Source organism: Apteryx mantelli, chromosome 1 (genome assembly GCF_036417845.1).
Source record: "Apteryx mantelli isolate bAptMan1 chromosome 1, bAptMan1.hap1, whole genome shotgun sequence".
NCBI lineage: Eukaryota > Metazoa > Chordata > Aves > Apterygiformes > Apterygidae > Apteryx > Apteryx mantelli.
In genome coordinates this window covers 151,722,760-151,746,478 of record NC_089978.1, presented here as the reverse complement: position 1 = coordinate 151,746,478, position 23,719 = coordinate 151,722,760, and the positions used below count along the sequence as shown (strand labels likewise).

At 40.1% G+C, this 23,719-nt stretch overlaps 1 protein-coding gene across 6 annotated transcripts in view; it reads left to right on the top strand.

Annotated features, from left to right (window-relative positions):
• Positions 1 to 22,116, top strand: part of CALD1 (caldesmon 1) — a 198,037-nt gene extending 175,921 nt beyond the window's left edge. For 4 of the 6 annotated variants that reach the window (XM_067306742.1, XM_067306716.1, XM_067306724.1 and 1 more), the window contains 9 exons: positions 3,210 to 3,462; positions 5,348 to 5,488; positions 13,157 to 13,200; positions 13,299 to 13,377; positions 14,267 to 14,404; positions 15,392 to 15,487; positions 18,471 to 18,554; positions 18,863 to 18,896; positions 20,449 to 22,116. In XM_067306742.1, coding sequence (XP_067162843.1) covers positions 3,210 to 3,462; positions 5,348 to 5,488; positions 13,157 to 13,200; positions 13,299 to 13,377; positions 14,267 to 14,404; positions 15,392 to 15,487; positions 18,471 to 18,554; positions 18,863 to 18,896; positions 20,449 to 20,480 — 901 coding nt within the window. In that variant the 3' untranslated portion in view covers positions 20,481 to 22,116. The remainder of the gene's footprint in view (positions 1 to 3,209; positions 3,463 to 5,347; positions 5,489 to 13,156; positions 13,201 to 13,298; positions 13,378 to 14,266; positions 14,405 to 15,391; positions 15,488 to 18,470; positions 18,555 to 18,862; positions 18,897 to 20,448) is intronic. The other 2 variants (XM_067306747.1, XM_067306732.1) reach the window with 1 other exon arrangement.
• The last annotated feature ends 1,603 nt before the right edge of the window (positions 22,117 to 23,719 follow it).

The following is a 23,719-nucleotide window of genomic DNA, read 5'->3' as shown; positions in this document are numbered from 1 at the left end:
CCACTTTAGTCAATACAAGAATTATATAAAAAAATGTATTTTATTGCTTCCCTTTCCCATCTCCCCTCCCACCTGCCTTCCTCCTCATTTTCATACAGGGCTGCAAAAATCCTATGATGTAACACATTCTTCACATTGTTCTGACATTTTTGGCTCCCACAAACCACTTCTTTCCTTTTCCTCCTTGTCTGAAAGCTGACAGCCAACTTCATTTCTTAGCACCAAAGAGGCGCTTATGAAACTCTTCCTCCACCCAGTATCTCAATACTAATTTCTCAATATCGACAATAGGGAGCAGCGATTCCCAGAAGCTGTTAAAAACAAAGGAGTTTGGGAGGTGGAGGAGAATAAGGAGAATTACTGCCAGTAATTGTTTCCTACTTCAGATTCTGCAGAACCAGCAGGGGAAGTCCAGCATGTTGCACGAGAGTAAAGTAAACTAGGAGTAGATATACGTGGACGAAAATATTCTTTGTAAGGAGGACAAAATAGTCACTTGATTCTCCAAAGAGAAATATTAAGACTAGATTCTATCTTTTGCTTATATCAGTTGAAAGCTGAGAGTAGCTCTGTTTATTTCATTGAAGTTGTCTATACTGAAGTCAGTGAGGATTAACCCTTCTCGTGTACCAATATAAAATAGAGCAGCAATTTGTTAAGAGAATCTTGGCGAATGTTAGTACTCTTAATTTTTGAGGGCTGAGTGTTCGCCCTTGCCAACAATATCATTACGTCTGTCAGAAATGACCTGTTATATCTTGTTTGGGCCTCGATCTTGCAGGTGTGGATGGGCTGACAACACAGACTTCAGAGAGCAAGAACAAAAGTCAGTGAGGTTGCAGGGGTTGTTTGTTGCAGAGGCTGCAACCCTGCAGCGAAGCAGGAGGAAAGTCTGAAAACAGCCAGGGATTTCTCATGGTCTGTGCAAGACAGAGGAATTGGATCCTTAGATACTTAGGCTCATGGAGCATTTGGGTTCTAGACATTTCTGCAAACTGGGTCTGAGGTATTTGATGCTGTACACCCCAGATCATACATCATACCTCAAGTATGGGCCCTCATTTTGTTTTCAGATGGGTTCACTGGAATTTAAAATAGAGTTTCCAACATTTTCTAGCAGTGCTTTAGTTAATTGTATATACCTTTTGTTTTAAAAAGGTGTATGAGTTCCCTTCTTTAATTAGACATTGCTACATGAAGAAAGCCCTGTTAGTGACAGTGCACATTGACATGATGCTTATGGTGGAGGGTAACCTTGTGGGTTTACTTTAATAGGTTAACTATACTGCAAAAATATTCAAGAATAGGGCCTAGAACAGAAAAGGATTGTGATAAGGTGATATTAGGGAGATACAAACAATGTACCTGTAACTCTAGGTTAGAAAATCAGATATGAAAACATGCTAGGGATACAGAAATTCACAGAGGTCTAGGAGATTTTCTTTCTTTAGCTTTGCTTTGTGATATTACACTCTTACACAGGAAAGACGTTCTAAAATGAAGTAAACACATTATAAAATAAGTATCAGATCCTTGCCAAACTTACTCAGATGAAGAACAAAAGCTGAGATTCCCACAGCAATAATAATTTGCTTTTGCTGTTTTGCCATGTGTTTTTTAATAATACAGTTCCCAAATCAGGCATTCTGCCCAGCTAGTACAGAGTTTCATCCAAGTCAGTAACAAAATGTAGGGGCAGAGGAATCTGTATTAGTAGATCCTAATGTGATTTTGAAACCACGGATAATTCAGCTCCAATTCTACAACCTGTTTTAGATGATTAACCCCAATGGAGTTAGTGATTTTCTGTGCTGGTGAGGGATCTATCTGAATGAAGTGGAGAACCGAGTATGATTCACTGTATTGCAGATTTATGATACTTGGTTTTAATGTTATTTGTTATCTCTAATATGATGAGCCCAGTGATGAGCTCTACGAGTTAATATTACTATTGGAAATCCTGATTTGTACAATCTTGCTGTATTAAATTCTGTAATACTCTAGTTCCATTACTGAAGTCATTAGTATCCAGCTTCTCTGAAAGCTGTCAGAACAGAGCAGAAAGTTTTTAAAAAATCCATGCATATTCCTTTCCTGTCTCTTGTGAATACCACACTGATGCTTTTTAGGTGCCTATCTCTTTGCCAGCAGTAATAATAAACACACTTAGCAGACACTTATCAAAAGACTGGTGTGGTAATTATATAGCCAGGCAATACTATTTGACGCTCTTAAAAGTATGCACGAGCAAAAGTATGCATGAGCAATTTCTAATTTTTTAATTTTTGTTGTATTCTTTCTTTCCATCACATATGTAGTAGAGCTGGTTGGAAAACTTCTCATTTTCTCCTCTGGAAAGTTGCCATTAAAAAATAATTTCCAGTTTCTTAAGAAAAAGTCATACTTTCCCTGGAAAATATCAGCAAAAGAGCCAATGAGCCTCTCTATTCATACAAGCTAGAAAAGTCCAAGTGATAGGTGCTTTAGATGAGATAGGAACATTGTACTGGTGAAGCTATAAGATTCTCTCTCTCTCCCCTCTCTTGTCTCCTTCTGGCTTCCCCAAGTCATGTATCTTGTTCGCTCCCCAAAAATACTTGTCTTGTTTTATATAATCCTGTTAGAAAAAGACATTTGCCTTATAAAGAAAAGGGTTAGTGCATCTTTTAGTATACAGAACATGGTACAATATTTTTGCTATGGGTTTTTAATATGTAAATATGTCTTATTTAAAACTGACAGAGAGGAATTAATTATTGTTTTCCATTGCTGTGTTTTCTACGCCAAGTGTAATAAGTTTTTGGAAGTGTAGCCTCTGTACACAAACTATAGAGCAGAAGTGTGAAACTGTAACAGTTTATATACCATATAGATGGTGATGAAGTAAGGTACCTCTTACAGAAGTTACATGAGATGTTAAATATTTCAAGCTCAGTTGTTGAACCGTGCCAAAACTGGAGGTGACTTGAGTTCTAAGACAATGTGGTACAACTCCTGCACTCATAAGTGTATGAGACTCTAAATATTTCAGCCTACTTAATTCCTGATAAAAATGCTTTGGGCCTGTTGTAGGAAGTTGGGAAGAAGCAAAAGATCTTACAAGGGCAGTATCTTCGTGTGCCAGGTTGTTGTGTTGTTGGCCAGCGGGTGATTCTAGCCAGGAAGGGACAACCTGTGGTACATGAGCTTTCCTTTCCTTCCTTTCCCAGCCGCTCCAATTTGAAAGGGTCCGAGGAGGCAAAGCGGGGGCCTCAGCCCGAAGCTGGAAAGCGGTTAGAAGAGCTGCGCCGTCGCCGAGGCGAGAATGAGAGCGAGGAGTTTGAGAAGCTGAAGGAGAAGCAGCAAGAGGCAGCCGTGGAGCTGGAGGAACTGAAGAAAAAGCGGGAGGAGCGACGGAAGGTCCTTGAGGAAGAGGAGCAGAAGAAGAAGCAGGAGGAGGCTGAGAGAAAAGCCAGAGAGGAGGTAAGTGTAAAACAAGTATTGGACCCTGGTTTTAATCACCTGTTTTTACTTTGCTTCCACTGGTCTTACATTAGATGATAGATCTCTACAGCAGTGCCTGTACAGACACCTTTAGGCAAAGAAGTCAGTGGGGCTGGACACGGAGCGAGTCCATATTTAACAAAAGAGCAGAATAAGGCCCTGTGAGACTTGCTTATAGGTGAGGAAACACCGGGTGACAAGGAGGGTGAGACCAAACCAGACCGTACAGGCCAAAATGTGCTTCTCATTCTTGGATCTGACATTGTTGCAGGGTTACGTGGGGAACTGGTCCAGTGACTTTGCTTCAGATTGCGTTCTGTATCTGGGGCCTCTCTTTTGGTTGTGCCTTCTTTCAGGCAGGGCTGTTTCTTACTGTGTGTCAGGAGGTGGTCTGTCACAGTGGACCCCGATTTCAAATATACTTCCTGGCATTAAAATTGCTCCATTTTTCTGACCTTCAGATTTAGCTGAAGGCATGGCATATTTGATACCAAATGACCATATCCTATAGGTGCTCTAGTGAGGACTTGAGGTAAAACGCTCATCCATCGAGGTAGAAAGAAAAATTGCAGTTCTAGCCTGAGGGGAAGACAAGGCTCTAATAATGTCTTCATAAGCCAGGATTTCATCTGTGGAAGTGGGGAATTTCTTTTTTTTTGAGGCATGGAAAATTTTCGGTGCAGTGTTATAGCCACATAGCTCTTAATTTATTTGGGATGTCTTTTTGACTTGTGCAGCATGAATTACAAAGGGCACGGTAGAAATTTGTCCACTGCAGATGAGCTGGAATGCTAATGTTTTATATAGTAATGATGGGCTAGATCTCATTAGGAAGTTATTCTTGTCTATTTAAATATTGAGTACCCAAGCACATCTGTTTGCATGTGCTTCTTCTGCCAAGGGACTGTATAAATAGGATTTTCAAATCTCTGGTGCATCATTTAGGAATCTAAGTTGTTTGGAAAACAAATATAATTTTGGTGGATGAATAATAATAGCATTTAGCAGCTGAACGCCAATTGCTTTAATGTACTAAGTTCCTTACAGGATATCTCAGTAGAAGCTGAGATTGTACAATGCCTTGCTGTACAAGAAAAGATTCAGTTTACCAGCACTAACAGTGGTTGTTCTTTGAGGACTTCCAGTTTGACTGGTAACTGAGGAAGTGAAAATTCCTGTTATCTCTTTGGAAGGAAAACTGTAAGCATTTCATCTTCACTGCTTTGGGCATCTACTGATTTTTCCATCTACATGTGATTGGCACAGCAACCCCGAGAGCAGGGGGAGAGACGAACAGTACAGAGATGCTACATTAGGGTACAAAGATGGTTCATTAGGGTACAAAGAAAGTGAATTTGAGAAACAAAATGAGACCATGGGCGTTTCTGATTTTTATACCTGTTTGGACAAATGGGAATTTGGGCAAACTGATTGGTTCTCTTGAAAACCTGCTTCTATCAATGTGTGGACTTACAGGATGTTTAAAAGTATTCTTTAATGTTTTTAAACTGTGTATAACACTGTGAAAACATAACATGTAGATTCTAAAATCCAGTCCTTAATGAAACAGCATTTTTATAGATATGCTTTGTTCTCTCTTTAGGTGGCACTACATGCAATTAATTTGGTGACCTCACTGTGAGGAGAAATTAAGGCAGCATAGAGTAGCTGTCTTCCCCACTTACTTACTTAATACTGTGATGGATTAGCATTAATGTATTACCAGATTTCAGTTAGGTGCCTGGAATTTCTGGCTGGTGTGAAAAACTATTCTTGGAAAATTTGGCAAAAGTCTGCAGGACTGCAGAGCCCTGTGGTGGTGACAGTTTCTGAAAGGAGAAATGACCATTCACACTTTTTTTAGGAGGAAAAGAGGAGACTGAAGGAAGAAATTGAGAGGAGAAGGGCTGAAGCTGCTGAAAAACGTCAAAAGATGCCAGAAGATGGTGTAGCTGATGACAAGAAGCCATTTAAATGTTTCAGTCCTAAAGGTTCATCTCTCAAGGTAATCTCTCCACTAACTTCTACATAGTACATACAAAGTAATGAGGATTGTAGTCCAAACCAAACACCCAAGTAGTGTGGAAATACTTGAAATCAGGCCCAGGACATTGCTCTGAAACAGGCCTTAGCCTAAAACCTTCAGCTGAAAGATTTCATACACAGGGATGATTGAAAATCAGCAGTCCTTTCTAAAAATACAGTCTGGGCTGAGAGTTACTTGTTGTTCTTGATCAAAAATGTCAGAAAAGGATCTTCACTTGCAAGAGGACATTATTTTGGAAACTTAAAGCAGTATTACTGTACTGATTTGCAATGTTAATTTATTATAGGAGTGTTTTGTGAACTGGAGTAGGGAAAAATCACAAATATTCCCTCTCTTCTTGGGCATGCACAATTACTTCTTTTCTTGCCAGATTATTTCAAACTGTCCCATATGGGAGGTCTAGCTTACGTTTAATGCTCCTAAAAATCACATCTAGAAGTACTGGGCTCGACTGCATTTTCTTAAATAACAGAAAGAACCCCCTACCTTTGCTGCAGGAATTGCTAAGTGGCCTTCTGTGGCCTATATGACACTGGAGCTCAGATAACTCATTAAAATGGCCTTTTAGTATGCAAGAAAAATCCTGGCCCTACGGAAATTACTGGGAATTTTGTTTTGGTATTCATTCCAGTCACTTTCTCAGTTCAAACTCAAACTACAGACCTCTATTCATCATTTTCAGCTATGTTTTTCTTTTCTCACTTTGAGTCATTAGTCAGCTAAGAATCCAATATGTCTGTCAAAAAAAGGCACCTTAGTGGACACTAGGAAGGGAAGAGAACCAGGCAGGACGTTATCAAGTCAGAGCTGGAGTTGGGCCATGAAGTGAACCTCCTGGGAGTTAGGAAGGGCAATGCATAAGCTACAAACTGCGTTTGGTCAGAATGATATTTGTATTCACAGACCTTTGTTTTGAACTGATGTGCAGCTTTGGCTCTAGAGTATTTTGGATCAGATTCCAGCAAAATGTGGTGGCTAAATACTTCTGACTGAACTTGGCTTTGACTTCTCAGACCATTTGAGTCACAAATTTGAGGACAGAATATATACAGCTGTAAATGAAGGTTGCCAAGGTGCACGATTCTTTCCTATTAGATAAACCTGGTCTTGCCATTTTGGTTGCAAAAGACCATATTGATAACTGATGCTAATTGTACAGTTTCTTCCCAGCCCTCTTGAGAGGGCTTCTTTTTTAATTTGCTCTGTTTATTAAGATGCCTTTTATGACATACATTTGGAGCTTTAGTTCACAGATGACTCAGAAGAGAGGAAATTATAATTGAAAGTGCTTAATAGAAAGATATAGATCATAATTTGGGGGAGAGTGGGACAAAGCAGTGGATTTGGCAGGTTAATAGCTTTCAGAGAACTTTTGGACTGATGCTACACTGTATTTTTTTTTTTTTTTGGTATTATTTCCTGGAAAGCTGGAATTTTCTGAATGTTGTTTAGCATCAAAGGTCCTGTTTTTTGTGATGACAATTGCTGCTGTTTTTTATGGCATGTTAAGCAGAAGTTGTTTTTTACAAAAGTGCATATATGCAACTCCATACACTTTTTTCTTTCTTTCTATTTCTCTCTGAAAAAACAGTGATACTCTAAATGTTTCAGTCCTGGTATCTGTGGGTGGTCAGAGTAGATGTGTAATGCTGCTGAACTGTTTCATGGCCTTCTGTGGTCAATAACCAAGCAGAGAATGATCTTATTTTAATAACTTGATGTAAAACTTGATATCAAACTCCAGTTTTTAGAAGAGGATATCTATTGTAACCTTTCATTTGGACAGAATGCTCAGGTCAGCCTAACCTGACTGAATTACAGCTGAGATCTCAAGAGGCTATTATATAGTGCCCAAGTTATCTCTTGACTCGTAAAGCATTTGGCACATATGTTCTCCCTCAATGGATATATAATCTGGTTAGGTGTGTCATGAGTCATGTGAAAACCATAAATGCACAATTGTGGGTGAGCAGGTGGAATTAATAATGAGAAAGGGGAGGCTGAGTATTAAAAGACTGTTTGAAACACGTGCACATTCTGTGTTTTCCTAGATAGATCCCAGTCTGGCAAGGAATCTTTTTCTCCTTCCTTGTTCTTACTGACCATGATAAACTTTTGGGAAAGAAAAAGAAGTTCCTGGGAGTGATTTAGATGTGGAGAGTATGGCATGTTGTTTACCAGGTGGACCACAGGAACAAAAGGAAGAAGGGAGGTAAACAGAAAAGGAATATGGCATATTGCTGTCTTACAGATGCTGCACTTTATCCATCAGGCAGGGAATGGACTAGCATAACTTGCAGACTCAGAATTTAGAGACCAACTTATGCAGCTCTGCTTCATATATTACATTGGTTGTGGATGCACGTTTATAAATGTGTGTGTATAACACAGACATAAATAATAAATGTGCATAATAATAAATATGCACAAATGTGCATATTTGTATTTAGAAATAACCACCACAGTTATCTAGTCTGACTTCTGATAGATCACAGGCTACACAGTGTCGAACAACTCCTGTTGATTTAACTGCTGAATAAAAGTATTTCCCTGAAACCTGAGGCACTCTGCTTCAGAAGTACATCAGAGGGTACCATGGTTGCCGTCACAGACAAAACTGGGATCTGGGATATAGGATGAACAGAGCTTCACTTGGCCCTGGAAACAAGGAAACTAAATTTGAAGTGAATCAAATAGGAAAGAAGATATAGTATTGGCTGCATTGAGGACTTTTTGCAGATTAATTTGAGGAGAGTTATGAGTGGCAGTGTGGAGCTTGCAGTCCATGTAGCATGGAGACCTTCCAGTGAGAACGCAGGGGTTGGGTCCTTTCTCGGCGACAGTGAGGAGGAAGACTGCAAAATGAATACAGGCCAGATCCATCACTAGCCTGGGGCAGAAGCAGCTGGAATTTCTTAGGGCTAATGGAGTCCCTGTGGGTTGTGGTAACGATACCAAACCTCTTCCTACTTTGCCCTCTCTCATGTTTTTTTTTTGTTTTTGTTTTTTTTTAAATACAAAGGCAAGCGTCTCTGGCACAAACTCTGCTGCTCTCCCATCCTTCTCTCACTCATGCCCTCCCTAGCTTAGTTCACATAAATGGTGCTGCAATACAAGAATGGAGTTTGCTGTGTGGTCTTTGTTCATCTTCCTTTCTAGACAAGTTCATTTCTGATGTTTTCTTTGGGAAACAGCATATTGGCATCCTGTACAACTGTTCTCCAGGTTTACCAGGAGACAACAGGATATTTTCAATGCTAAGTCTCTTCTGGGGGTGAGCCCCACCACTACGCTTGAGCAGAAATACAAAAGCAGTTAGGCACTGAGGGAGAAAGTTCTCCCAGGCTGAGTGTGGGCAGGAGCAATAGCAGGAGGCCAGAAGCCTGGCATATCTTCTGCCTTTGCTGCAGACCTCTGCTGGGTGATGTGGGATTATGGGGCAGCCAGCTCTCTCCACAAGGTCATGCTGACTACTGAACCAGAAGACAGGACCTTTCAGGGCTTGAGAATTTTTTTTTTTCTTAAAGATCTGTCTTTACCTATGTCATTGTTGCTCAATACCTGGGGACTGGAGCACCAAGTGGAAAGAATTAGACTCCATCCAGTTTTGGGGAGATGAGCTATTCTTACGGCTCATGGAAGATAAGATTGGCAAGAACAGGATTTGTGACATTTGTTTTTTTCTGCTCATCTTCTGTGCTGATGACAGCACTCTAGTCTGCCAGGTGAATTAACCCTCAGGAGTAAATTGGGCCCACTGTGCACAGATGCTGCTGACATCAGGAAAAAGCCTAACTGTGCTTAGTGGAGCAAAAGAGCATGTAAGGCACTCAGACTGATGAGAAGCACTTTCCTCCCAGGAACTACCACTCAAAATGGATTTCCACCAGGTTCTTCCACCTGTGTCAGACATAAGACAAAATTACAATAAAAGGATTTCTCTTTTCTACATGTATTTCCTCTTCCCTCTCCTCCTTGGCCCATTTTTCTGAAAATAATTTTCTATATATCAGTTTAAATACTTTTTTTCTCATAACATCTAATACACAGTCTAAAGATCCTAAGAATCATTTAATAAATATGTATGAAGCAGGTTTTACTGGGAATATTTAGATGGTGCTTTCTTCCTAAGTCATTGGCTAAAATTATGTGTTAACTTACTCCTTTTCCATTCTGTTCCTGTTCCTGGGTACAGATGCAAAAAAAATGCAATTTGACTCCCACACTTTAACTGTGTCTTTAGCCTGTATTAATAGACCAAGCAACTTCTTGCATGAATCAGTGAACCAAACATCCCTATATAATATTGAGTGTGGATAAATGCATAAATAGATCTTTGTATAACCTTTAGCTTAGCTTACTCCATTCCACCTGTATGTGCTGGCCCTGTTCAGTAAGGCCCTGATCAGATGTGAGGCCCTGCATGTTTTTGGTTTTTGTCAGTCGGTGGCTACTCCCGTGAGTCAAGCAGAGCACTCCTAAGTGTTGGGCAGGACTGAGACTCTGGTGTGTGTTATTATCTTGTAGGTATGTAGTTAAAAGGTTGGATGCTTTTGATGAATTGACACAGAGCTATCAACCTGCATCAGCCTTAGTTTCTGTAGGCAGGAGCTAGCTTCTCTGAAGCAGAGAGATTTAATTTCCTCTGACATTATCAGTGAAAAGGTAAAAGGTGTCCATCTAAGCATTTAGATGTCTAAGCTAAACTTCTTTGGTAGTCAGTGGAGAGAAAGAGACAGGCACCTTCAGTGGGAAGGGACCCTACCTTTCCTAGAGTGAGATGAGCTGCCCTGTGTCCCCACTGACTATGGAGGAAACCAAAATGTATAATTTGGACTGAATACTTAACTTTAAAGCAACTGAGGTTAGGTGGGGCAGATGCTGCCTTGAGATCCTGTGTTCATTCTCTCCATTCAGTTTAACTAGAGACTGGCACTTGGACTTTTTGGAGTATCTGTGTATTTCTGTGTCATAGGCTCTGGAAAGTTTTCCATGTTGACAAAAACATAGTTCCAAGCTATTTAACAAGATACTGTTAAAGAGAACACAGCAAAAAGATTATTTTAGTGCATGATCTCAAACTGAGGAAATACCTTGCATTGTGTGCTAACCACCTTGCTTTCCCTATTTCTCTTACAGATCTATTTTGTAATTTTGTTTACTGTATGTGCCAACCATTTTGAATTCTTTGCATGGAGTTTGTGTGATGTGCAGTGGATAAATAGCCTTTGGCTGTTGCTGTGCAGCCTAGGGCTGCCTCCTAACTCTGCTCTCTTGTTTAACTTATTTCCTGGTTTGCTTCCCTGCCTTCCTGTGCTGAAAGATCCCTGACTTAGGTCCTGATACCATGGCAAGTGCTCAGAGAACCCCTATTTCCAGTAGATAAAGAATGACTCCGTGTCTTTTCACAACGACCCCAAGAATACAAGTCCCTCTTTCCTCCTGGTGCCCCCCTCTCACCCCAGTGCATATGCCAGCCAGGTTTTCCGGCTGTATAGAAATGTTCAGGCTGTGTGGGCAGCTGCTCCCTTTCCTGAACACGGGAAGACTCTGGAAGGAGTCGAGTCTTTAGCACTTTTTAAGATCTCTCCTTTTTCTAAGAGTTCAAGTGCAATCTGGGTTCCCCTGAACTAGAAGATGCTGTAGACGAATTATTAATGTCATTGCACTGAGCCCTGGTTCCTTGAGGTATTTCGTATTGTTCATCTGTGCTACCAGTTGGGATCTCACTGGTGCTGCCGAGGGAATTACCTGTTCATGCAGAGCTCAGGAAATTCCTGGCTCATGTTGGTAGGGTGCATCTTCATGAGCATTGCTAGCTGTGACCCAGAAATCAGCATTGTGGGATACACCAGTCTCCATTCAGTATTTGTCCAGAGCAGATTTGACTGTAAAAAAGTAAGCCAATTGCTTAAAACATTCAGTTGTTAAAACATTTCTCCTTGAGCACTTTTTCACTGGGAAAAAGTGTGCATGGGGTCTGCTCCCACAGTTGAGGAGAGGTGAGCTTTTTTAAGTTAACATCACAGATCTGTTTAATCAATTTTAACCAAATAATTTACTTGCTTGTTTTACAGTAATGCTTTTTGTACTTCCTTTGGGTTGAAAATGAATTCCAAAATGTTAAAGATGGGAGAGGAAGAGCCATATATCTGTATCCACGTGTGCGTGCACGCAGGGGTGTAGTGTTCTTCAGCTCCTGTCTGATATATTGCTGCCATCTTGTGACAGTATATTGGAACAGTTGGTGTGTATCAGAGCAAAGCCCATCTTTCAATTTAGGACTATTTTTGAATCATATATTGACAACTAAAACTGCTAACATAAATTACTCCGTAAATTGTATATTTTTAAAGCTTTAGAGATGCCTTTGACCTGGATGTGATGCTAACTGGAATTTCTCCAATTAGCTTATTTGGCAAATTCTGCACTGAAATGAGCTGTCTGAGTTTTTGCTAGTATGGACTTGAAAAATAAAACATCCAAGCCCTTTGATGGGCTTGATGTGGGATTTAGTAATCTTAGACAGCCTTGCTGCTAATGGGCACGGAGAAGAACCATTTTAAGGAATGGCAGTCATTGACATATTTTGAAGGGATGAATGCTGTAGCAGTTACTGTTAAAGTGACTTGGAAATGGAAAACCCATATTGAGACTGGAGAATCCCCGTAAACTCAACCAGGCTGATTAATAGTCATTTCTGTCCCCTGGAGCTGCTTGTGTATTTTTTACTCTTAAGCAAAACTGTAGACCTGGGACAAGATGTGGAACAATATATTGGGGAAGACGCATGCAGTTGATTGTTTAAAGTATTTCTGACCCAGAATGCAAATAGACAACCCCTCCATCATGACATGTTTTGAAACCTTATTCAAGGATGTAACCCCTTTTTGTCTTCAAATTATCCAAGAATTTGGGAGAAGTCTCATGAGTGCTTCATGATTCTTTTTTACTGGAAGCATTACATTATTTTCCTATACATAGAGTAGATAATAATGATGGAATGTAAGATACCAGTTTGTATAATAACAGCTGTTAGACACTGACTCAGCAATGACCCTACTGAACATGAGCAAAGTACAATTTGATTGCTTTTTTGGAGTTCAGATTAAATTGTCAATGTCCTGCAAAAACATTCATGAGATAGGGTACATGGCTGAGCTCCAGACCTGGCCTAGTCTGTTGTCTCATCCCAGAAAAACTTTATTAAATTTGCCTGTTTGCTTCAAGAGATATATACATACTCTTGTGTGGGATGTATGAGTAAATTTGGCATGTAAGATTTTGTGAATATTAACTCCTTGGGTAAGGTAAATATCTTCCCTTTTCTCTCTCTCCTGTACTGAGAATTTATTCTCTTGCTACAAATGAAACACTGAAGAATATCCAGGATGCAAACATATTAATGTAAATAATAGCTCCACCCTTGTGAATCTGCTTAATAACTGGGTCCTAACTGCAAAACCTGTGTATGTGGTTGCAGTGATTTCCGTTAGAATCCTTCTCTTTCAGATTGACCTTGAGATTGACTTTAATCTTGAGATTTAAAATGATGTTTTAGTCTGGCCTTACATTACTTATTACCCGAAAACTTACAGCCCATGTTTTTCTGTTTATTATTTCTAGATAGAGGAACGAGCAGAATTTTTGAACAAATCCGCTCAAAAGAGGTAAAACAATAAAACAGATAGTAGATTCAATCAGAGCAACAAAGTGTTTAATTGGAGGGAATAATAATTTCATTCTTTCTCTTTTCCATTCCCTGCAGTGGTATGAAACCCACCCACACGACAGCAGTTGTCTCAAAGATTGACAGTAGACTTGAGCAATACACTAGTGCAGTTGTGGTAAGTTAATTCCAGGTCACGTTGACTCAAGTTACTAACGGCTTCTGAGACTTCTCTAATCAACCCATGTTTTACTATTCAAGAATTTCAGGGATTTTCTCACAGATATTTTTAATGAGACTTCAAGAACAAAACACTTGAGGAAAGCCTCAATCCAGATGTATATCTAAACAAAATCTCAGATTCTTTGACTTCCTCAGCTTGTATAGGTTCTTCTTTCCCTTGAATCTGTAATGTGCAAAACATACTAGAGTTTTGAAAAGAAGGAACAGACAGAGTTTGGCCCAGGGTTTTTGGAAAAGACACATTTCCACCCCTTCTCCTGCCCCATCCTCCCCCAAAACCCCATTCCCTAAAAAGCATCATTGCAAATATACTGTAGCTGCTGAAATTTAGCCCTAGAATCTGGAGCTGTGAGGTTAACTTGTCTGGGACAGACAGGACAGAGTCTGATGCCGAGTGACAGATCAGTCTTTTTCTCCTGCCTTCACATAAAGACTTCCTTCCTTCTTTAGTTGTGTCCCTAAAAAAGATATATTTATAGGCAGGATGGACTGAGACTTGGAAGAGGACAAATCAAAGCCTTGGAGCAGTTGAGCGCACAGCTGTGGTTACCATGAGATTTAGAAATGTAAAAAATGCAAAAATCTGCCTGACTGCAATTCTCATAGACTGGCCTGTCCAGCATGTGGGAGCAACTGCAAATCAAAAAGGGGAAGATTCTTAGTGACATCTCTTGAGTTGGATTCTCTTCTCCACCCTTGCATGATCATCACTGGAAGTAGCTCCAACTGCTTCCAGTGTATTCCCCAGCCCAACCCCAGTGTCCAAGCATTCTGCATATCCAGCTCTTAATGCCAAATACCAACTAGCCTCAATTCTTTTGCAGGGCACAAAAGCTGCAAAACCAAATAAGCCAGCAGCCTCTGACCTTCCTGTGCCAGCCGAGGGTGTCCGTAACATCAAGAGCATGTGGGAGAAAGGGAATGTATTTTCATCACCCTCTGGGCCAGGAACACCAAATAAGGTGGGCATTTAATTTTACATGCTGATTATAAAGGATTATGTTTTGGACCTGACCCTGCAGTTCTTGTTCACATGAGTAAGCCTGGCTGCTCCTCCTCATGTCAGGGGCAAAGAATATCTCAAAGGATCATGAGATCTGGTCCTCAGAAACCCACATAATGGTGTGGCTGCAATGTTGAGTACACACAGAGCTTAGTTATGAGGCAAATATTAAGAGTCACATCAGATATCTTACACAAATATAGCTGGCTAGTTCAAGCTGAGTACAAAGAAATTCTTTGTGTTGGGAAAGATCCTTTTTTGGGGCAGAGGGAGATTAAACTGTAATAGATGAGCTACTAATGTCTTGTAAATCACAGAAGCATTTGTGAGACTTTTTTCTATGTAAATTCTTAAGTCAGCATTTCCTTCCTACAAGTTGTTGTGAGTTGATAAGTGTTCATCATAGCTGAAAAACTGAGCCATGGATTGAAGGAGATTATTTACAGATACCAAAGAAGCTTCAGCAATTTGTTCCAATCTTTTTAGAATTTATTTTAATATTTTAAGTCTTATGCCAGTTAACTGCTCTATTAAATTCCTTTTTGCAAAATTTTAGTTTAACAAAACAAAAATATAGACCAAAGAACTTACTGATATCTCCTCTTCTTTTAGACTAAAGATTTTTTCTCCTTTGAGTGACAGAAACAGCAGCTGAGGTTCCGGAGTCATCAAAGACTATTTAGGATTTATCCCTAGGTTAGCGCTATAGTGAATATGACTTTATTTGCCAGCCCACATTTGTCATCACTGAAAACTAGAGGCAGCAATACTAGGTAGTTTGTAGGGAAAAATCTTCGGCCTAGACATGATAACTCTTAGTCAGCCATGGCCTCGGTGAGGATGTCTATATTAAACTCAGGTTTGGCTTTGTTTTTAAATCCAAGCCAGGGAAAACATAGCAATAGCTGTTCTAAAAGTCTTCGGATAAGATTTTATTATTTTGCAGGAAACTGCCGGACTGAAAGTTGGTGTCTCCAGTCGTATCAATGAATGGTTAACCAAGAGCCCAGACACCAATAAATCACCTGCTTCAAAACCTTCTGTAAGTAAACCTGCAACAACCATCTCTTTGGTAGGGTTGGGTCTCTCCTGAGGCGGTGGCAGTAATGGTTTTCCCACTGCAAGCTGATGGTTTTTTTGGAGGAACTTGGCTGCACGTCCTTTCTTGGAAGCTCAGTTCACAGGAGCCCCGTGACTGCTAATTTCTGGATAACTGGGAGCGAGGTGAGACAGAGCAGTTCTCACCTTAAGGCTGAGGGGAGCTCCAGAAAGACAGTGGTCACCCAGCAGAGAAGGGCAGTCTCTTACCACCTCTGAAGCAATACCATTAATATAGAAATTACCAGCCATAAACTTTGAATGAAACGCTTGTGCTTTGGCCCTTGCCCGTTAAAAAATCTTCCAAGTATTTTTGTTTAACATAACCAAAATTCTTAAAACCTTTAAGGGCCTTAAATGTCACTTCTAATGAAGGCCCTTTAGCCTGTTTGTTCCTTTCTTGAGTGAAATCAGACCAGAAAACTCTCAGGATGTAATAAACTGGGAATGTGGGAAGGAGCAGAAACAGGTAATTGTGGAGCAGGGAGGAAGGGATGAGGAACTGGAGCTGAAGGTGTCTGTATTGGGGAATGGCAGGGCATTGCTCATGGTGTTAATGGCGCTTTACTGAAGGACTGGTTTCCTCTCATATCCTTATGGGGTATGCTTGCTACCAGTACCCTTGCCCTTTATCAAAGGTGCAACCTAGCATATGCTTTCTCAGTTCACACTCCTGTTTGTCCCAAAGAGGAGCTTGAAATTTGCAGTGATTATCCGTACAGTCAGTATTTACTAGTGGTTACAGGGAGCTTGATATAATCAGAGTCCAAATGGAAATGTATATGAAAACAAAAGCAGTTATTGTGGTGACTCTAATCACAGCTACTGAAAACTAGAACATGATTTGCCTCCAGATTTTCCTTTCCTTCTTCTAAGCTGCATCTTCTCGATAATGTAGAACTAATCTCTTTTTTTCCCTTCAGCCAGCTGCTTCTATGTCTACATTTCCCTCTTTCTCAATAGATTGCTCTTTCTTCTTTCAATATTTATGCTTGAAGGAATCTGCTCTTCTCCTATGCTGCTTCTTTGCTAAATTGGTCAGGTAAACCTGTTTATTATTAACTATGAAGAATGATATACATCTGTAATGTGTGTATTTTTTTTTAAACCAGAATAAATCAAGTGGAAACCTAGAATTTCTTAGTTCCCAAATAAACCCCTACTCCCAGCTCCTTCCTCCAAAATAAAGAACAGTTTAAAGTTTTTGGCTGTCAATTTTCTTTTTTGGAACAGCATTCAATAATAAGTAGTGAGAACAAAGATCTCAATTAGATTTATGGTGAACCTAAATTATGGATTCCAAATGATTTCAGGATTTATGGAAATGATTATATGATGATGTTGCCTGTGGTGGCACAGAATTGTTGTGTCCTTGGTGACCCTGTGCTGTAGAGAACAGCAGGCACATGGACAGTCCACTGGAATTTTGCTCTGTTCTTCCTTCTGCTGTTATTGCTGAATGGGCTTTTTGGAGTACAGAACGGGCTCAAAGTCCTAATCACTGGCAGCTCTCCTTGCGTGTAAGTTAGGGTCTGCTCTAGAGCATCACTGTTGCCGTGCATACGCCTCTTGCAGAAATCAGACTTTTCTTCATCACTGGGCAGTTTTCCATCCTGAGTTAGCAGTTCTGGTGTGCAGAAAACAACCTGCCTAAGGATGGCAAGAACAAGAATCTGGAAACCATGCAGGATTTTAATACTTTCTGAAAAGGAGTGTAGTTACATCCTAAGTTGTTTCAAGAATCTTTTCTTTGCTGTCTGCACAGGTAGATACCAATCCATCTGCATTAAACAGGTGTATTGCTGCTAGCCTAGCATACATTTTCTTGATTCACACTCTTGTTTTTCCCAAAGAGAAGCTCGGGATTAGCATTGGGTTGTGCTCCAAGTCCCCATGTATACTCTTTTTCACAGAGTGAATTCAATGCAAAGTCAAAGTCACTTTACCTCACTTGTTTTTTCTGTCAGAGTAGCAATTGTTCCATGTTATGGGTTTAAAAGATGCAATTGCCCTTCATATTCATTTGAATTTCTACAGTGTTAAATCCTGAAACCCTTACTTAAGATGCAGAAGAAGCAATGCAGAGGAAAATCTTCTTTAATGTTGTATAGGAAGTGCCTACTCTATTTTTATAGTTTTTTAATGAAATATTTTGTTTCTGATCTGAGATATCTGAGACAAGCTTCTTTCAATTTCCTCCATAATGGAAACTGCTAGTTCTGAAAAATCTTTTTTTTTTCCCCCCAAATCGAAATTTTCTTGCTGAAAAACCTGACGGTCAAGTAGGCTTTCACTGTACTCCTTAGGATGAATGAAACAAAGCATGGCCAGTCTGTGCAGAACTAAATAGATGCAGCAGGGTTGAGTTTTGTATTAAAGCATGTATATGTGCAGAGGGGTTATGTGAGGTGCCATCCTGAATAGCTTTCTAACTGATAGAAAATGTATTATTGTCCACTGGTGATGCTCCTAGTGCCTGTGAACTTTAAAAAAAAAAAAAAAAAAAAGAGAGAGAGAAGTTTGAGAAGGACATCTACCCTTCTGAGATTTGGAAACCAAATGGTAGCTGCAGCCTCTGCTGTCGCATTATTGTTATATGACTTGCCTACGGCTTAGAAGTGAAAAATTATCCTCTGTATCCCTTTTTAGCACTCCACTTAGTTCTGCCACCTTAGATGTTACTCAGTATAGAGGTAAACAGCCCCTACACCCCAAGGTGTACAAACAATTTACTGGGAAGGCTCTTTAGGCCAAATGCTATCTTCAGGTGTTACATGACTATAAAAAACCTTCTCCTCAGCGGGTTCTTCACAGCACAATATAGATATTTCTCATGAGTAAGTCATATTATAATTTTTCTCTACTGAAATAAAATGAATCTGAACTAAAGCTGGTTTCTGTTCTCTGACATTGATTTTAAAATACAGGATTTAAGACCAGGAGATGTATCTGGCAAACGTAATCTCTGGGAGAAGCAATCAGTTGAAAAAGCAACAACTTCCTCTTCTAAGGTAATACTTCAGTCCATTGTAAAAAGGGAAATACCTCTGTGAGAGGCTTTCTAGGGGGAAGGCACTGTTCTCCTTCTTGTACTCAGTCAGTTGGAATTGGGCCTCTGTTGGTCCTGTGTTTCTAGCCTCCCTTTTTAACTATAGTAGAGAGTACAATGAGGCATCAAAAGGCTTGAGCAGCATTTAACTTTTACATTCCTGTTTGGTAGAAGTGAATTGTGTGTAGAACCCTGTCTTTTTTCCTGATATGAATAGCTACATTTTCTCATATTCAACTAGAATAATGGGTTGTTATTTTTTCAATACAGGTAACATCTGTGGGGAAAAAATCAGAGACTAATGGTAAGTAATTCTAATAATGCACTTGCATATTAAATAGAGACATTGGCACTTTTTCATACAGACACACCTGGGCTTTTAATTCCGTTGCTGTTAATGGTGATGCAAAAAAACATTTTCTTCCTTTGCCTTTCAAAAGCTCCATTAGAGTGTCATCAAAATGTGACTGCTGTTTTGGGTAATAAGCCACAATCATCTTTTTAGGAGGGCTGAGGACAAGACATTCTCCAGGCATGTTTGCAAAGCGTTGTTTGAGTAACATATGTAGCACGTTTGCTATAGTCGGAGAGTGTCATTAAACTGTGTGAGGTCCGAGGAATGGGATAGTCATTTAGCTAATTACAGCAAATGTCAGGCAACTAGGAAAGGCTCTCTTAAAGGTTGTAGTGGGAGTGGATATGCTTTTTGTGAGTGGGGAGGGGGAACCCAAAGCAAGGCTGGTGCGGCAGCGTTCCTGTGCAGAAATGAAGACTTCAGCACTGCTGGGAACAAGCCCCTTATCTGATTTTAAACACTGCCACTGGATAACGGTGCAGTCTGGTGACAAGTCAACATAGTGGATTTTTAAAACTTTACCTGGCTGGTTCCAAGTCCCATGTGCCCTTGCCTGCCTAGACAGGGCTGGACTGGAGCTTGGATGCACACAGCAGCAGCACTGTTTGGGCTGGAGCTGTGCATTGGTGTCTTCTCAAGGCAGAAATGGTCTTACTACTGCTGTTTTGAAATTACTAGTTTGGGAAATACTACCTAGTTGTACTGGAAGAAATCAGAAAAATAACCCTCCTAGCTTATGTGTTGGTGTTTTTTTAAACTAACTTAAACACTTCAAATAAAATCAATTCGAAGAAATAGGTGTCTAAGGACCTGTGGGGTAGAAGGGAAATTCACTGATCAGTTTAATAAATTTAAGATGCCCTGCAGCATCCCTGGATTTTTCAGTAGGAATAAAATGGTCAAATGCAGAAAAAACATACTGAGGTGAAGCCAGAGCTACAGTGTGTTTTGTGGACTTCTCATATCAGTTTAGAGTCCCACAAAACTTAATTCTCTTTTTCTTCTTCTCCTTTTGTAAACCAAAGGGTTAAGAAAGGGGCTTTCCAGCTTGCTCAGTGTTAGCTGCACCTTGCTCCCTGGGAGCCTCCTCTCTGTGGCCACCAGCGGCAGGTTGCGAGACGGGGCTTGGGTCAGCTTTTGGTTTACCTTGGGCTTGCAGGGCACCTGCCCAGCGCCATTGCACAGCCTGCCTCAGCATGGTAGCCCTCCCTGAGGGGTTTGGGAGGTGGTGAAGGAGGATGCGCGGGGTAGAACGTCCTCGGCGTTTCGGGGCAGAAGGCTCCTGAGGCTTCCCTGCCCCGCTGCCGGGGCCGTTGGACATGAGCGAGGTGCTGTAGGGGAATCCTGCTTGTCCTCTCTGAGCAGCCCAGCGTGGGAGCATAGTAAGGTCCTTCGTGGGTCCTGCCTTTTTACATGCTGTGTTCATCTAGAGCTACGCCCGCTGCGGTTGAGAGATACATTCGCGTCATTTTGAGCCATCTTTAATCTTTCTCTCTCTCAGCAGGTTTGAGACAATTTGAGAAAGAACCGTAGGAGGCTATTAAAGACGCTGGACCAATCAGTTGGGGGAAAAAAAAAGAAGTGCTAAATTGTTCTTTTTATATTTATGTTTATTTACCAAAATGTCTTTTTGCATTATCCCAGTTAAAACCATGTATATTAGCACTGTATTTAATAATCAGTCTAGACATTCATCATAATAGTACTCCCTTTGCACAAGAGCCTTTATTCCTAAAGAAACCCATGCTGTGAAATATATAGACTCTCCTACTGATAGTCATAACTAACTATGTATCTGAACAGTGATTTCAACTGGCATAAAAGGTCAACCCAAAATGCATGTGAAGTGAAGTTTCTTAAGAAAGGTGTGCAGTAAACCTATAAAAACAATGGTTACTTTTGGAATACAGAAATCTTTCTTTCTGCACTTTAGACTAAGGCATGGAAGAAATATCTTTAGTTGACAATGTAATATTTTCTGTAAGTTGCCCATGTCATGAGAAATACTGCATCAATAACTTGTTAAATTTTTTTTTGTTTTATACTTTTTTAAGTATCAGTTTCTCCATTCTAGTTTAAGTTAATACCTGAATTTGGATGATTATGTTAGCTGACAGCGGTACTGATATTTCTTTTTGTTGTTAGTGACTAGTAATTGATTGCAATTTAGAATATATACACACATAGCTTTACAAAGTTTAGCCTAAAGGCACTACTAATGGTAGAATGCTTAAATACATGCTAGAGTATTATATTTAGTAATAAACATACATAATTAGCCAATATCACAGCTTAAAAAATAAAGACAAAATCACACACTTTTCTATAGTAAGATTTCATAATTGCCATTAGAGGTATGGCGAGATAAGTATTAAAAAATTTTAAATGTCAGTTGCCCAGTAATGGGTAATTAAAAAGAAAGTTATAGTTTTTAAAAGAGGGAAAGGTAAGGGTATAGAGGGTCAAAAATAGGACACTTGTATAAAACTTTGTAGTTTAATTTATATAAAACTACCATAATTAAAAAAAGTAAAACTAAACACAGAGAGCTTGTTTCAAATGACTGTACACTAAATCTTGCCATTCATCAGTGCCGTACACTAGAGCCACCTGAAATGAAGTAAACCTCTATCTTTATAGTGCTTCTTTTTAACTCTCTCTCCCGAATATCTTATTTACAGATGTTTTGATTTGTATATAGTAAACACATGGCTATAAGATGTCAGCTTGGTTTGAATTTACATGCCATACGGTTTAGCATTTACATCCTACAGTGTATGGGTGGAATAAACTGAGCAACTGAAGTAGCCCCAGAATGAGTTGTTAGCAGCTTTGTTGTGCATCGAAACTACCAGGATCTCCCTTTTCACCACTTCAACTTTTATAGCATCCGATTTGCTCCTAATGAAGAAGAATGTTATATTGCAACCCAAAGATGAGCTCCCCTGCTTGGTTGAAACATCTTGTTTACACGTAGAGATGCACTCAGTTATCTGTAGGGGGTGAAACTGTGCCTGACATTGTCTATGAGTTGTCATGTTTTTTTGTTTTGGGGTTTTGTAAACACTCCTTTGAGTCTTTCAAATACATTTGATAGCTGCAATAAAAATGATTTGTTCAAACAATGTATTCTGAAACTGCATCCACAATAAATGGAGTATTTCCGTCAGCAGCCCCTGTTTGTTAATGACTAGGAATGAGCCAGTTGTTGGAACTGGGATAGTATTCATGCTAAGGCGGTGTAAAACAAGGCATCACAAAAGGAATTTCAAAGGATGTCTCTCCTGACATACTGTCCTATAGCAGACAGCAAAGTCCTACAATCAGCAGCTTTAACCTGCATGTTTTTAAGGGGAAAAAAGAAAAATCTTAATTGTCACCCACATCCATACAAGACAGGAGCTGTGCATCATCCAGAAGTCAGCGTGCTCAGCCAAGTAAGTTCTGATTTAATGGTACAGCCGGCTGCTTTGAAAAATGTTTGCTGTGTGATAAGACCTGTAGCATTTCTTCTGTTTCCCTTGGTAAGAAAGAGACATCTCTGCGCAGATGGGACCAGGCTGGGTGAGCCGCTGGCTTTCCCATTTGTCCCTACACCTCCTTTTTTTGCTTTAATAGCAGCCCAGCAGGTGCACCCGGCTCTGCCCTGGGCACCGTCAGCTCTGGCCAGCTGCTGCAGGTAGCATGGGGAAGCCTGCAGCAGGCATGCTTTTCTGAACGACTGGGGGAAATAATCTGCAAACCTAGAGCATCTTTGCTGCCTATTTTAACCTGAAAACAAGTTTGTGGGCTTGAAAGTGGGCCTCTTTTCCTCTGTTACTGCTGTTCCTATGTTACTGCATCTCTCTACAGGCTTTGCCTAAGTGACACTTTTCTGTGTTGATATACACTTTTTTGCTTCTGGTTATTATCCACTTTGAGAGTGGAAGTGCGCTGAGTGCATTCAACCTAAAAATTAATTTTACTTTTAGGCAAGCCTAGCAAGGAGGTTACTATGTTGTGGTTTGTTCCCACCAACTGGCACCACCTCGTAGTAGATTTTGCCAAAGACAACCCCTGTGATGGATTCAGCAGTAGTACGATTTTTTTTGGCATTTAGTGCCATTACAAGGTGATAGTTTTCAGACAATACAGAAGTGTCCCTGTAGTTTCTGATCATGCTTTACTCCTGCTTGCTCAATGTCCTAGCCAGACTTTCTGTTGTCAGTGTGTGGATTCCCACAAAGCAGCCTTTTAAACTCTGCCTTTGCTTTGGCCTAGCGTTACCTATTTGAGAATACTTTAAAGCAATTTTGAGTCTACCTCAGTGCTTGTTTTGGTGTTTTAAAGGAAATGTTTTTCTGCATTTTCCTTAGATAAATCCAAACCTTGTTTGGATGTATTGTTCTGGATACTGCCAGCAGGGTTGCAAAAAAATCTAATTTTGTGTTTGAGACTTGCAGAACAAGTTAGCCTTATTTTCTAGTAGCCGCTGTGTTCAGCTGGCTGTACTTTGATGTGGGTTATCAATGCATACGATGCTCTGCTCACCTTCTCACCTCTCATATTGTAAGAACTCGATTTCTAGTTGTCCAGAGGGAGGGCTACACAGAATTACAAGCGCAACTTTGTTCTTTATATTCTAGCTAGAATACTATCCTGTTTGATGCATAAACCAGAAAGTAGCATCTATCTATTGTCCTTGCACAGGAACCATAAGAGATCTCTCCTATCTCTATTAAAATTCAAAGAGCAGAGTTCAGGTGTGTTTTATAAGTAATCACACAAAATAA